The sequence below is a fragment of the Colletotrichum orchidophilum genome (genome assembly GCF_001831195.1).
Source record: "Colletotrichum orchidophilum strain IMI 309357 chromosome Unknown Scaffold_146.1, whole genome shotgun sequence".
Taxonomy (NCBI): domain Eukaryota; kingdom Fungi; phylum Ascomycota; class Sordariomycetes; order Glomerellales; family Glomerellaceae; genus Colletotrichum; species Colletotrichum orchidophilum.
The window spans coordinates 1-15,291 of record NW_019173102.1 but is presented as its reverse complement, the minus strand read 5'-3'; the positions used below and the strand labels follow the sequence as shown (position 1 = coordinate 15,291).

Here is a 15,291-nt window from a genome sequence, read left to right as displayed (position 1 = left end):
CTAGGCCCTTTGTGTCGTACCTTACAAGCTAGGACAATGCACCCTGGCCGAATCCGGTCAAGGGGCGGGGTTTGATTTAAAATACCTCTGAAATCGAAGCGACTCTGGGTGAGCTATATACTCTGACTCTGTACATGCAAATTGGAATTTTGGTTGATGTTGTACGCTACCGGGCACTCCTTCTTCAAGTGTGTTTTTACCAGCTAGGTGATGGGGACCTTGAGATTCCTGGATGTCATACGGTCATATCCACAATATCACCATATGCGGTACATCCTGCATACGAGTCTTGGATGTATGTAAATCGGCGGATTGACATGCACAAAAAGAAACGTACCGTAAGTTACGGAAGAAAGTGACAGGCACGAATGCAGCCGCCAGCTGGAATGCCAGAATCTGAGGTGCATGTGAGTTCGGAGGGCCCCGCGCTGGCAACCTGGGCGAGTGGTAGCCGGGGCTGTGTCCGAAACTCTCTGATTGGAGGCAGCGCGGAAAAGACTCCGAGCCGGCCAGACTGCAAAAGTACAAAGACCTTCTCGTGGGTCCGTCGCGTCGCCGTGTCCACCTCGCTCCTCATTTTAGTTACATACAAATAGAGGCATCTCATGTCACCTTCCGTGACTCGTGCTGCAGCTCGGAACTTTCCAGTTCAAAGGCTGCCCAGGCAACGATGTCGATGAGGGAAATGAAAGGTGCGCAATAAGCAACATACGCTCCTGCCACTGGCTGTCCTTGGATACCTTACGCTGCGAGAGTCTTTCCAGGGCTCCTGGAGAAAGAGGCAGGGTCGAGGGCCGTGGACCGTGGTCTGGACCAAGACTCCCATCACGTGCAGGCCCCTCCCGCGCTCCGCCGACCCGCCTCTCAGAGGTGGCCAATGAAATACACATGTAGCTTGTGAGTTGGGGCCAAGAATTTGAGATCAGATCGATCCCTGCGCACAGATCACCAGCCATCGTCTTCCTCTTCCAATGTGGAAGTCTGGCTTATCTTTCTTATCATTCTTATCTTATCAACCTGGCTTCCACCAAATGGTCATTTCGGCAGGTGACGATTCCCAACACCGACAACCCAACGACAAACCAAGCGACAAATCAAGAGACAACATCCAGTGCTTTCGACCTATTGCTTGCCCTATCTATATGATAAAGCATGGATCAGATACATCGAGTTTGCTTTGGCTGACCGAAGAGAGGAGGCGACAACGCAAAGCTCTTTTGTTGTTTCGTTCTTTTGCCTTCGCCTCGCTCCGTCAACTTCGACGAAGACTGACAATTCACTCAGCCTTGCTCAACCACATCTGAGCGACAGTTATTTCCGTCTGCGTCGAGTTTCTTCTGATGTTTTCCTTCATGTCTAACCATTGCAAGGCAGTGCTGTTTGATAAACAGTGGCGGCCGACCGCTCGACCGATCGCGGCTCAGCCTTGTGCTGAAGTTTCCGCCGTCGAGGACCCTTCGTCTGCTGAAAACACCCTGGTGGCGTCTTGGGGACCTGGCTTTTGTCACCTAAAATCTCTGCGGCAGCGGGAGAGGCTGCAGGTGGTGCACGTCGGCGTGCCAGTGCCGCTTGATCGACAGTATCGAAAGCACACGACAGTGGTTGCGATGAAGATCTTGCGTTGGCAAGCCCGCCCGGGCCACGTTCCCCGGGACCGAAGGATACTGCTGCTGTCCGAACAAGATGATGGACGCCAAGGTGGGCCTGTCAAACTCCCGCCATGACCTTCAAGCATGGTCAAACTCACCATCGAAAAGTCTGCATGTCCCGTGGGCGATGCAAGCCTTGGAAGTACTGCAAGTGCAGCAAGTGCACGCGATTCAATGGAGAAGGTGCATTAGAGCCGAGGAGAGCCATAATCATTATTGTTGTTGTTGTCGTTGATGTTGTTGTTGCTGTGCATGATCGATCGGCGGTACAGCACCAATGCATGTGTGAGATGATCACTGGAGACTATTTGTTTGACCATTTTGACTCGACGCCAATGCAGAGTGTTCATGGTAGACGACAACAAGGCTTGGTGCAACATAACGACGGCCATCAACGGGACTTGCCGGTCATCGTGTTTGCTGACTACGTCGAGATAGCATGACAGCGTCGTCACCGAAGCTCCTGGGCCAACCATCCGAGCATCACTGAGCATACAGCGGCCGCAGTCGTCATTCTCCACGACAGCTTCGAAACGTTTCTGCCTGTCACAAGAAAGGGGGAGCAGTCATTTGCGCATCAGTCACTTCGAGATGTTGCCTAAAGCCTATGATTCGACAATTGGGTTTTTCCAATCACGAGATACATATCACGCGTTGAGCCAAAAATAATCATCCGAAACTGTTTTGGACCCCCAAATGGTCTGAGTCGACACTGGAGGCGAACAACGGTCCTCAGCCACAATGGTGATGTCAATCACTCCATTCACCCTCCTCTGGCAGGACATATGAGGGAGACAGAGAAACTTCGGGTTCGGGCCCGTCGGGTACAAAGCAACGGCTTTCTACCGTACGATCCACAGCGGGGGCTGCATACGCATAGTTCAGACTGCTTGTCATGCATTCAGATGAAGTCATTCGGCATCTCCCGCGCAGGGTGGCAAGTGAGCTCGTCCTCCCCAGGGTCTCCGGGGTTGAACGGAAGGGTCTCCGGCGGAGGAAGACACAGACGGAGTAAGATCCACTCCCGGCCACTCTTCAGCGGGGCCACGCTCGGCGGGGCCCAGGAGTATCTCGGTCCGTTGCCCAGGACGTCCGCTCGGCGGAGGAGCGCCGGTCTCGACATGCGACACGTCGATCATGACGCCAATTGCTGTTGAAGTTTTAGTGTCGATATTTTAGCACCGTGGCTCTCTCTCATACCACTGTCAATCCACATCGCCACGTCTCACGTCCCGCGACGGCTTCGCAATGGCGCGATTGCCGAACCGTCCAACGGCCATAGGGCGCTGATCAACCATGCTGATCACCAACTTTCTCAGACAGTAGTCGGCTTTCTTGCCCTCACACTCAGCGCCTTGCTTGAACGAGAAGAAGAAAGAAAACACGGTGCACGCAATGCCAGTATCCGAAGTCGAGCGGCGAATCTTATGTCGGAGATGGACTAGTTGGTCCCCCAATACCCTTCATGCTGACATGAACTAGGAGAGCCCCTATGTGTCTCACAAAACCCTCATGCGATCGACGAACTGTCTGACCTCGGCGAGTACAAGCAACACGAGCTAGGCGAGGCTACCCAATTGGTTCCGCGACGCCTCACTCCATCTCAACTTGCCTTTGTCGTTGACACTTCGTAGGATTGTCCCTCCAGACTCGCAACCTTCCGCATTCCTGCACCCCTTTTCACTGCACCAGACCCCGCTCAGATCGCGGTTGCATGCGTCACAACAGGCGCCGGGGAAGTATGAGGGCATGCAGCTAGCAGCCAGCAGAATCCAATAGCTCTCCTCCAGCAGCAACTGGCTTGCACCAACGACCAAGCATCACCCTGCAGTCTGATGTACGGAGCTTCACGCACTCGTTCATTTCCGTGATAATCCTCACTATCGTCCGACCATCCCCAATATTTCTCGTCTGGATTCAGCGGACCGAAGACGTGCATGAATATGGATACTCTTCCGCGACTGGTTCTGTGCTCGGGATCCTTCGCGCCCCAAACTCATCCCATTTCAAACGACCTAACGAGCGATTGGGCTTGACCGACGAATGCGTGCGTGAGAAGTCGACAGGTTCCCCTCCTTGGATACCTGCATCTATTTTATTATTCCTCCTCAATTGTGTCACTCTCAGACTCGGCCTTGTTGTTGTTGACGGTCATTAGTGGAAGGATTGAGGGGTAATCTTTCCTTCTTCACTGGCCCCTCACTATCTGACTCCAGGCCTTAATAGAACTCAAACAAGTTGAGACGAAGGCTTATGTACGAGCACAGATGGGACCAGTGAATGAGCGCGAGACCAGTGTGGCCATGAGGCAGGGGCCCGTGCCAGCGACTCTATTGGCTTTCTTGTTGGGGGTCTATCTGGCCTTTCTCGCGCTTTTCCTCTGTGCCATTCCCTCCCGGAATCCCACCCACGCCCCGCGTGCCGGCGGCGCTTTCAGCTGACAAGCATGACACCTCTAGATATCGTTTCCGCGGAGATTTTTGTGGTTTTCTCAGCGTCGGATGCTTACTGCTTTTTTTTTTTTTTTTTTGGACCTAGAGGCGTTCATGATGAGACGATGTGGCGCGATGCTGTCTCACCCAGCGTTCCTGGAATCCTGGGTCGTCTCTGTCTCAGTAGCCGCACCAAGAGCGGCCCACAACGGTCCAGACCTGGTGTCCAGTCGGCTCTCTCTCTCTCTCTCATTTGTAGAAAATTCCTGCAGTTGTCAACCCCTTGCTTTACTGCAGTGAGAGGTCGGAAGAGGGGGGCGGCCAAAAGATTCGAGGAGAGGGGAAAGGGTGGGAGGGGCCAGCCAGTTGTGTTGGTTGAGAGGGAGGCGCTTTCTGGTGCCCCAGCTAGTCGGTACCGAGCCTGTGTTGGTCGGCAGACCGCCGATCTCCCGGTGTCGACAAAGGCATGGCAAGCAAGGTTGCGGGGAGGGGTTGGCCATGACGAACGTTGAAAGGCAAATGAGGGAAAGTGGCCGGTCGAAGGTTTACCTCGCGAATAGCTAGTAAGGCACACGTCGACAAGTCATCGACCCAAGCGTACTCGGCTACAGGGAACTATCGACCGGGCCCGAAGTCAAGTATTGAAGGTGGCAAATTTCAAAAGCATATTGTCGGGAACTTGCGAACTCTCTTGACTCACAATGGCAGGTGCCTCGTTGCCACAGTCACCGTCTCAACTTATTTGCTTCTCAGGCATACCAGCTGTGAGCGAATCGCAAGGTCATCGGGGAGGAAAAAAGTTCAGCTTAACTGCCCACCCGCCCGATGAACGAACTCTCACCACCAATCAAACGGTTGCGCCACCATCCCTTCCCCTTCCTGGGTTCTCTTTCGTGGACGCCAGTTTACCTATGGCAAGTCGCGTCGCGATGTTAACTTAGCTTGGATACCTGCTGCGTGCTGCCCAGCTGGCCGGCCCAGAACAGCGCCACCAGCCGACTCAGTGTCTCATTGATTCAGTTTAGCTTGATGGCTGGCGTCTTCCTTAGTCTTCGCACCGTTGGTCGCTGGTGCTTAGCTTGAGATACTCTGATACAGGCCAAGACTACGTAGCTCCAACCATGCGGCACTTCCCATAGGATACAGCCCCCTGTTCTGAGTCTTCTCCCTCCTCTTGCAGGCAGAGTACCTATCTCTGCTGGGGTTGGGGGCTGAATACGGGTCCGTACACGAACGAACCATTGAGTTTACCATTGGGTTCACCATTGATGCGCATGATATTAGGTAGTTAATTCGCCGTGTCTGCGAGTCAAGGCTCTGTGAGGCGTTCGCCCACCCTCAGCCTCCTCGGGTTAGACGGTATGACGGTACAGAGATGCTTGGCAGAAGGCTATGCTGGCTCATTTGCCCCTTATTGTCTCTTCTTCTTCTTGTCCATGACCGTTGGTTCGTTAAACATCCCCAATCAGGATTTCTTGGCCGCCCTCACCCCGCAGATTTTGTATGCTGACGGAGAAGGGATCATGCCGGACGGTTCCGTCAGTGCGGCACGATGGGCCCCACGACACGCCTGGGTTCGACCAGTCGGGTATCAAGGACCAGCTAGCTAACCGACCAGTTAACATGCTACTCGAAGCTGCGTAACCTCTAGATCTTTTAGTGGGGGAGCCACGCCAGCCCTACATGTGCAAGCGAATGCAGTTTACCTAGCAGCCTGCCAGCGGGTGCTGTGCCACCTCATCGATTCACAGAGGAGAAGAACTGGGGAGGAGGCGCTGGTGCATGGGCATACACATGTCTGCTGACGCTAGCACCGCGCAAGCACGGAGAAGCTACCACCTCCATTCGGTCGCGGGATTGTTGTTATGGTTGATACCCGTACCCGGCTTGCGAGAAAGGGTTCCTGGAGGCTTGGAAGGGGGAGGGGGTGTGTGCGAGGGTCGGCGAGGGTGTGTCCAGACGCGGCACCAGGGACCCTCAATGTCTCACCCCTCTTCACGTGGCGTTTGTCTATCTGAGCCTCCGAGGTGGCCACAAGTGAAGGTTCAAGCAACGCAGGGAGAGGGGAGGCAAGTAGTGGGAACACCCATCTTCTTAGACTTCCTCGAATAGATATATGACCCCCGCCCATTCGCACCACTTTCCCAACTGAGAGAGGTTCGTCATTCCTGATCAAACGACATTTGACGGACAACTGACTATTTGTTACATAGCCCTGCCCGTTCTGGTCCTCACTTCTCTTTCCCTTCTCAGGACGTCCGGTTTCATCGACACGTCCATCACCTCCCCTCAACACCTATATACAACCACCAAGAACTCAGCAATCATGCTGTGTATTCTCCCAGACGAGCTTCTGCTCATCACAGGAGTCACCGGCCACGTTGGCTTCGCCGTTCTCACTCATGCACTGAGAGCAGGCCACACCGTCCGCTGCGCCGTCCGCTCAGAGGCAAAGGCTGCCTTCATCCGCTCCCGGCCACAGATTCGCGCACTCAACCTCCCCCGCGCAAGACTCAATTTCACCATCGTGCCGGATATTACCACCGACGGTGCCTACGACGATGCCATCCGCGGCGTCTCCGCAGTTATCCACGTTGCCTCACCACTTGCGACCGCCGACTCAGTACCCCGCGATCTGCACCAGGAGTACTTCATCCAGCCCGCCGTGCGCGGCACCCTCGGCATGCTCGAGGCCGCTAAGCGCGCAGGAACCGTCCGCAGGGTCGTCATCACCAGCTCAGTCGTCGCCCTCACATCCGTAGATCATTTAGAGGGCCGCGAGCGCAAAGAGGCCGTCCATCCCACGGAGCGGACGGGATTCAAGCCCGAGCCGTACGAGAGCGAGTTTGCCGCCTATGCCGCATCCAAGGTGGCCGCCCTCAAGGGCGCCGAGGCATGGATCGCGAGAGAGCAGCCCCGCTTCGAGGTCGTGCACCTGCACCCGTCCTTCGTCATCGGCCGCAATGACATTGCGACCACGGCGAGCGAGGCGATGAAGGGCACCAACGCCGTCATCCTCGCCACTCTCCGCGGCAAGAAGATGGGCTGCAGCTACCCCGGCGCGACGGTCCACGTCGACGACGTCGCTCGCGCTCACGTCCAGGCTCTTTTGCCCTCCATCCCGGGCAACAAGAGCTACATCCTCAGCACAAAGTCGCGGTGGAACGACGCCAAGCTCATTGCCAAGAGGAGCTTTCCCGAGGCCGTGGAGAGGAAGCTCATTGTGAGCAGCGGCTCGGTGGGCACGGTCAACATCGACTTTGACGCCTCGGCTTCAGAGAAGGTGTTTGGCTTCACGTTCCAGGGCTTCGAGGAGCAGGTCCGCAGCGTGGTTGGACACTTTGTTGAGCTGAGGCTCAGACGCCCTACGCTCGCGACCAAGGGTTCTTCCACCATGGCGATTAACCAGCACATGAGGCAGGAGATTATGGCTGTTTAGAGCTCAGTGCGGCCTGCTCACGATTCTTTCACGAACGTTTTCTTTTGTTTTCTACTTTTCTACTCTTCTTCATTGCGGCATTGGTCGCACGGATGCATCCAAGGAGGGAGAGAACATTTCTGGGCAAGGGGACGAAGACAGTCGACTGCGTCACAGCAGTCGCGGCTCACAGGATTGGAGAATATTTTTCAACACCATCACGGAGACTTGGGAAAAAGGAGCTTTCGATTTCATGGGATACCCAGCGGAACTAATTTCCGCAACATTTTAAATTCAATGTATATACTTAGGACTAGAAATCCACCAAAGAACCACATTTTAGAACCAATTCATCATCCCATCCTTTCTGACATGTTCGCGCTCCTACACGCTCCTCCACGCCCACGTCCTTCCCACGCCCACGTTCACGCTCAAGCAAGGTCTCACGAACAGAGGGGAGAGGAGAGGAGAGGGGTAAGGGGCCCAAAAAGGTCTGAGGGATTTCCTCACCATGGACCCCGGCCGAGAAAGCCAGCTGGGAGAGAGGGGCCCAGCCCAAAGGGCAGCCCGGGCGCGCCGTTCAGCCTCACTCACTCTCTGACGGCGCTGATAGGCTCATTTTCTTTTTTGGTGTCTCTATGCATATGCCGCCCAAGTGGCCCAGGCACCGCCAAAGACATGGGACATGGGTGGGTTGATTGGGAAATGGACTTTTCTTGGGTAGAGTGTAGCTTGTCTCACCTTTGAGTCAAGCTACCCCGGGCTATTTGCCAACATACGTGCACCCCATAGAAAGAAAACAAGACAGGCAGGGAGAAGCCGATTGTTCGCTAATTTATCCCACGTTTTTTTTGCTCAGCTAGTGCTGCAGCTAGTGCTGAGACTGGTCTCGTCGAAATGGGACGTGGTGTTTTTCTTTTTGGTTCGCTGGGTTGATAGTCGAAGTCACAATCTTCCCGCAAGTGCACGTGTAGTTGGACGTTCTCTGGTGTTGAACTGGACACATACCTTGCAATGGCGCGACACCCCCTTCGCTCGGTATGGAAGTTATCCCCTTCGAACCGCCTTTCTGGCGAGAGTCCATCGCCAAGAACCATCCCGGTCCGAGCGAACCTCTAGATCATGCGACACGGCACCTGTATTGAATACCGGGTGATCCCCTCCTATGGCTTCCTATGGGTTCGGTTCGCCACGCCTGTTATCTAGGGAAACGGCGGCTGGAACAGCCTGGGTTATGCCGAACTCTGTGGGGAATGGAGGTGGGTGGGTTTGGATGAGACGGGATGGAGAAGGATGAGAGCTCGACGGTGAAACGACAGAGACACAGGTTCGTGGCTCGTCCCTTTCGCGGCTCATGGGGAGGGCGTGTGGGCGTCGGTCGGCGGCTACCATGATTCCCTGGTCGCGGAGAACAGATGCCGCCGGTGTTTGATTTCGATTTTTCAAATGTGTTTGTCCTCGATGCCAAGGCCGCGGTCGAATGGCTTGCGATCTTGCAAGAGAGCTTGTAGCTCTGAACAGACTGGATTACAAGATGAAGGTTTATGGCTTTGGGTTGAGATACTGCGCCAAGGAGTCTGGACCTCGTCCCAAGGCAGTGGTTCCCATACGCAGTGACTCCCGTCCTGCAGCCTTACGCCGACCCGATGGCACTCAAAGCAACTCTCACCTGAATTCACTGTCACTCTAGAATGAAGAAGAAGATAAGAAGAGTGTGGGAAGCAACCCCTTCCCGAAAATGGTTGAGGCTAGAGGAATGTCTTGGATAAGCAAGGGCAAGTCTATTGTAAAGATATAAGACGCTAAGATTTGCCGAAGACGCCTCGTTTTCTGTTTGGACGCCTCGCGCGTGGGCAGATGAAACTGGGGTGGCTGATATGGCTGACGAGTGGCTTTTTTTTTTTTTTAATATTCCACCCCATCGTCGACGGCATCAACGCGGGAAATGGTCGTCCCATTTGGTGAGGTATCGTCAGGTTTGCCTTGACAATAAGCATCTAATTCTTCGTGAAGAGTAAAAGGGGGAAACTGGTGCGTGGAAAGTAGGAATTAGGCATCCACGTCGAGATCCTTATCACGATCCTTTGACCCACAGATTAGATCCATCATGAGTCGAACATCGCGAATCCCTCGCCCTCTTCAGAAGTGGCGAGCTTTTCAGCGTCATCTTTTTTTTTATTTACCCCTCGGACTATGAGTTTAGTAAAACTCAACCGTCAAACTAGGAAGAAAACTTCATGAAGCCACTGTTTTCGTTTTGCTCGTCGGCGCCAACTCCTAGAGACGAATATAGTTCTCGATTATCAAGCCGCCGCCACCAAACTGGCTCGAGTCTCGAGATGGCGCACTCCACTCCGTCGGCATCTACTAGCTCTCAAGAAGATTTGGGTTCCGAATGTGGGCAATCTGAGGAGTTGTTTACCGAGGAAGAAGACGCACCTGAGATTAAGGACGCGCTCAGCATTGTTGTCGACGCGTCTAACCGGGAGAGGTGGTCGGATATCGTTCTGGAAGCTCGGAAGCACATGCGATGCCACCCTAAGCACCCAGGAAGGGTTCGCGACGGAGGAAGAGTGTGCATCTTGGTCGAGTCTTCCTCGGACGACGAAGACGAGAATAAACTTCCACCATGTCCAGCACCAGAACCAGAACCAGAACCAGAAATAGAACCAGCCAAGCCCACGTTCACTCTCTTCAACCAACTGCCGAGAGAGCTGAGAGACAGCATCCTCCTCGGGGCCATCAACCCCATCACCGTAACAGGCTGGATCAAAATTGACCTTGAGTGGCGCGCAGGGCCCCAAGCACACTTTTCCCGCCGCCGAATCAGGTCGTGGGCCGCCATCCCCCTTTACGCCGTCAGCCGGGAGACCAGATCGCTGGCGACCACCGCCTTCGGCGCCCCGGACCCGCGGACCTTCCCGTTCAGCCCCGCACGGGACGTTGTGGAGCTGGCGTGGGATGGGTCTATGCTCCCCACCACGTGGAGAAAGGTGGGCGACTACAGGCTGGCCGGGCCCGTCATCACGGGTCCATGGTGTGGAGAGGGCGGGGACGGGAATAACCTGAACGATAACGACAACAACAATAACATTGATGAGGAGTGGGCGATGCCGGAGGGGCTTTGTGAGCGTGTGAGGACTGTCTTGGTGGACGGGCGCTACGCGAGGTTCGACTACGGGCTGAGGGATGGGGTCAAGAGGCCGTGGGGCCTTGTGTTTGGGTTGTTGAAGGGGTTCTTTGCCGGCGTTAGGGTGTTGGGGGTGAGGTTGTGGGACTTGGACGACGAGGGGTTTGAGGGGAGCTTTGACGCCGCGGCGGGAGAGGCGCTTTATCGGGTTGACCAGATGGACTTTTTTGACGGGTTGGAGGAAGTCTGCTGGTTTGAGACTGAGGCTGAGGGGAGAGGCGGAGGAGGCGTTGCGTTTCCGAGGTTGAGGGTGTTGAAGGTCTTGCCTGAGATTCCTAGGCGGGGGAGGAGGAGGCATGAGTTCAGGTTTCGAAAGGTTAGGGGAAGTCATTTTTTGGTTTTTCGCAAGGGGGATACACCGACGGCTGGCCCTTAAATTTCAAGTCTCTCGATCCGTTGGTCAACAAGAGAAATATACATCTCCGTACGTCCACTTACATTGGTCTCGAGATCCGTTTTCACGTAGTCCGGATACATGTCTGTGGAGCTTACGTTTAGATGTGAAATATAAACAAGTCAATGAGGGAACGTATCAATTCATCATGGTTTGACTGGAGGATAGAAATCACTCATCATCCACCGTAAAATTGGCGCTGATGCCAAACCAGGCTACTATTCCTTGGTTTTCAACTGGAAAAGTTCATTTTGATCACCTTTCCTGTAAGCTCTTGGGTATATTGAGTTTAACAAAGTTCAACGACGCGGCTTTCCTGGGTGCCTTCACCAGAGGCGCGTCGTCACTGCTATAACCTTACTCAGATATGTGGACCTTTCCTCCATGATGAACATCTAAATCACAGCGCGTGTCAACTCTGTATCTTCAATGAATCATCGTTGCCACTCCTCAGGAGGCCGGTCCATCGTCCGTCGAAAGTCTGCACTGAGTCTCAAGCTCGCTGTCGGGACATCCACGTCCAGCAAGCTCTTTCTCGTTCGAGGAGCCGCAGCCTCGGATGAGCTTGTCTTGAGAGTTGACTGTGTCTGTTTGCTGGCCTGATGAAAAGGTGGGTTGACCTCGAGAATCCCTTGCGGCGAGGTGATATTTGAGTCGGCTGGCGCATTCTCAGGGTCGAGATTGTGTGCCTGCCGCACCATGCGGCTCGTTTCGTTTCTTCTTGCTTGCTGTCTCTCCAACCAGCCTTTTTGTTGGCGGTAGACAGTCGACCGACCCATCTTGGTGAGAACCAGTTGATACAGAGGCCTCAGGGTGGCTATCGATGCTGCCACGATGCCGATGCCTGGTTCTACTGTGCTCCATATTGCAAAATTCGCTGTCTCGTCTCCAGGAAAAGCAACTCTGTTAGCGTCTTTTGAGCCCACCTAGCTTGCAAGACATAAGACGCGCTTACAAAGGAAATTCTCTCCATCCAGCAAAGTCGGGATATAGAAGGCTCTGACAATCGTGGCTGTACTTCCTCTGTGCTCAGCATATTAGTTTTGCCCAACCATTCGACACGTAGCGCCATTATTTCCACTTACACAGCGGCTAGTCCCAAGATGCAGACCACCACAATCTTTGTCCCAATAGGCAGGTTCATGGATCTGACAATGAACCACGGGAGAGCACCGAAGATAAAGTCCGCGCTCGTGTTGATGACCGTGGCGGTAATTGTCATGATGTAGATGACCCGCGACGGCCAGCATTTCTCCGGCGTTCTTGGCCCTTCTTCCCAGTATGTCGGCACTGGCCTACACTGAAAAGCAACCATGAAGAGGTATGTCAGTCCGAATACAACAGTCCCAGCCATGAGAGTCCGAATGATCCATATGTGCGGTCGATCGAGTGCGACTCGAAGGAGGAAGTAGCCAACGGAAATTTTGAGGAGACATGTGGATATGACGTTGAGTAGCTCGAGGATCCACCATAACTGAGAAGCAGTAATATTAGCAAGGAGCCTATATCTCCTGCGAGGCATGGATTACCAGCAGCATGGTCCTCTTGTCTCCGGCGGTGATCGCGGTGTCGATGCGCCCGATTCCATGCGTGGCCCCGTATATTTGCAACACGAGATACCCAGTGAAAATGATCTAGAAGCTGTCAATCTTTCCCCGTCATTTCTAGTACCAATTGAATTGTACCGTACCAAGAGCAACACCATGATCTTATCGTCAACACCAAATGACCGCACCAAAGCCTTCCGGCAATACACTCGAAGACCCACGGCAAGCCACGCTAGGAGGAGGAATGCCGCGGCAGTGGCAACAATTTGGACACTCCTGTCCGCCATGAAGCCGTTGTCGAGACCGAAAATTCCATTGGGAGACACGTTAGCACACGGGCAGAGCGATAACCATGAACATGGACATTGGGTATGGAGATTAGCGTGCCGACCAACGGAGATGGACGGGCGACCGAACGCCGCTTTATCAACTGTGATGTATACCAACTGATAAGAGCATAGTTATTGCAGATCGATCCGTTCTGATCTTTGCCATGTGAGGTGTCACAGATGTAGAGCAAACTTTGAGACCAGTGTCCCTGTAGCGAATCAAGATCGGGAGCTTGGACATGGTGAGCCTTTGCAAGCCCGTCATCAACAAGCTTTTGCAAGGTATGTGAACTCAGTGAGCACCTTTTCATGCAGGCAAGTTTCCGGTCGGCAGCATGCCTTTTCTGATGGACTTTTAGATTACTTCATTTAAACCTACGAATTATGCGGGGGAGACGGCGAGTCCAAGCCGCGTGGCAGCTAGGATCTGGCATCAGAGAGTGAGATGGAACGCAAAGCCAAGCACGGCTATCTCTCGGATGCTTCATTGCAATATTTCTGGTTCTGCAAGATTTCGATTCATTCCCTTGTAAGTCTTGCCGAGATAGCTGTAGTGTCCATATCGATCTCTCAAGCATCGTTTTCGAGATATTTAGCTTCGAACCTCATTCTTAGCTGGCAATTTTTCCATTTGTTTGACTTCAATGGAGATAAGACCAGCCGCGTTAACGCAAAATTTCATAGTCTTTACTACTCGAGGGAATTGTTTTACGATTTTTACTCCCTCACGTGTCTTCGAGACCTTCCATTTCTCCATGCTCTTGAAGTTCAATTGGGTTCCTTCTTGAATTGCAGAAATGGAGATAATTACAAAAAGAGATCAAATCACCATGCAAATTACGGCCTTTGATTCTACTATGAAGTTGGCCGAGTGAAGTCTCGACAAAAAGCATATGGCGCCCAGAGGACAAAGCAGCAGAGCCTCCTGCTCCATCCTTGCTCACCGCCATGTATCAGCAGATTTTCTGCTTTTGAGTTCGTTCATGATGCAATGTAAACCTTGCTAATCTCTTCCCCCCCGGTGAACCCCTCTTCATTCGCTTTTGGTCTCATAGAGTCACTGACGGTCCACGGAACGAAATGTTGCAGCCTCACTCCTCGTCAGACTATACGGGGTTTGAGTATCTAAGCCTACTTGGTGGCAGGAAGACAACGTTCCTACTTAAGTTGGTATAGCTTCCCCCAGAGGTCTCGGAAACCCTTTGCTAGGATGCAACACGCAAATATCGACGATGAGTAGGCTTGCGATATGCTTGTGGAGAAGTCTTCAAGCTTCTCGCAGACGGAAAAGGATGCTGATAAGCAGAGATGGAAATCGTAGCACGCGAGCATGGTAGCGAGAAACAGTACATTCGCCAAGTCTTGTTGTTATCGCTTTGAATCCGAGTTCGAGGGCTTACCGAGAAACTACTTTACATAAACTAGTGTCCGCACAGTGACAGCTCCCAGCCCTTGTGATCGTAACAAGTATCTTGCTGTCACACAACGAAGTGCATCCTAGCTTTTACCCGCATCTCCCCACGCTGATGTCCATAAGCGAACGATTTCGAAACGCTATCGCTTGTGAAAGTGATCAAGTCACCGCACCCCCCGCCTTGATCACCTCCATGTCCGGCATTATTCCATCCCTACCCTTGTCAATCTAAGGTTTAGACCTGATCGTCATTAAGTCATATCCCTGATGGAAATGCCGGCTTCCCCGCTCGCCAGGAACCTTGCCACTGGCCGCCTCGATCAGCGGCGTAACCGGGCCCCAGATCGACCACGTTGTCCGCCGCATGTGCCCGGGTTGAAGGCTTTCCCGTCCAAAGTCATAAAGCTTCGTCTCGGGGTTTGGTCCGCCTTCGACGATCTTGACGGCGGGTAAGTCGGATCGCGGGAGCGCAAAGTGTCAAAGACCGAACTTTCTTGATGAAAGGACTAATACTAGGAAATCAGAGACGAGGGCTCCGGTATTCAAAGCTTGAGTAAAATAGTTAGTACTATGGCCACGCTTAGTATATTGTCTGCGTTGACTCACTTGAGGCTCAGTCGGACCAAGCCATCCAAATCAGCTTCAAGCGAATTCCCCAGAGCTGTCCTCGAGAAACCAGACAATGAAGACAGGGCTGGATCCACGCAGACCCTGACTTATTGGTATCTTTTCAGCATCGGTTGTCAGGAGGGAGGAGCTTCAAATGGAACGACCGTATCTCCCCCCGCATTCTCGTGCGAATTCCCGTGAAAGATACTCAAATCACATATTTTAACTTCGCTCAGGCCGCGCCATTTGTCTCTACTGACGACTTTGAGTATCTCGACAAGATCGTCGCCGAGGGTGCGAAGTAGTTTG

At 53.3% G+C, this 15,291-nt stretch overlaps 4 protein-coding genes across 4 annotated transcripts; 2 read left to right on the top strand and 2 right to left on the bottom strand.

Moving 5' to 3' along the window:
• Nucleotides 1-2,560: 2,560 nt before the first annotated feature.
• CORC01_12194 (uncharacterized protein) lies at nucleotides 2,561-2,929 on the bottom strand (the record flags this gene model as incomplete). The annotated part of the gene is made up of 2 exons (XM_022623815.1): nucleotides 2,561-2,799; nucleotides 2,872-2,929. 2 exons carry the CDS (start codon nucleotides 2,927-2,929, stop codon nucleotides 2,561-2,563), a joined length of 297 nt encoding a protein of 98 aa, XP_022469645.1.
• Nucleotides 2,930-6,407: 3,478 nt separating this feature from the next.
• CORC01_12193 (NAD dependent epimerase/dehydratase) lies at nucleotides 6,408-7,520 on the top strand (the record flags this gene model as incomplete). The annotated part of the gene is made up of 1 exon (XM_022623814.1): nucleotides 6,408-7,520. The coding sequence occupies one exon, from the start codon at nucleotides 6,408-6,410 to the stop codon at nucleotides 7,518-7,520; it is 1,113 nt and encodes a 370-aa protein (XP_022469644.1).
• Nucleotides 7,521-9,838: 2,318 nt separating this feature from the next.
• Nucleotides 9,839-11,065, top strand: CORC01_12192 (uncharacterized protein; the record flags this gene model as incomplete). The annotated part of the gene is made up of 1 exon (XM_022623813.1): nucleotides 9,839-11,065. One exon carries the CDS (start codon nucleotides 9,839-9,841, stop codon nucleotides 11,063-11,065), a length of 1,227 nt encoding a protein of 408 aa, XP_022469643.1.
• Nucleotides 11,066-11,517: 452 nt separating this feature from the next.
• CORC01_12191 (uncharacterized protein) lies at nucleotides 11,518-12,917 on the bottom strand (the record flags this gene model as incomplete). The annotated part of the gene is made up of 5 exons (XM_022623812.1): nucleotides 11,518-11,960; nucleotides 12,039-12,106; nucleotides 12,169-12,557; nucleotides 12,613-12,717; nucleotides 12,774-12,917. The coding sequence occupies 5 exons, from the start codon at nucleotides 12,915-12,917 to the stop codon at nucleotides 11,518-11,520; spliced, it is 1,149 nt and encodes a 382-aa protein (XP_022469642.1).
• Nucleotides 12,918-15,291: the final 2,374 nt, after the last annotated feature.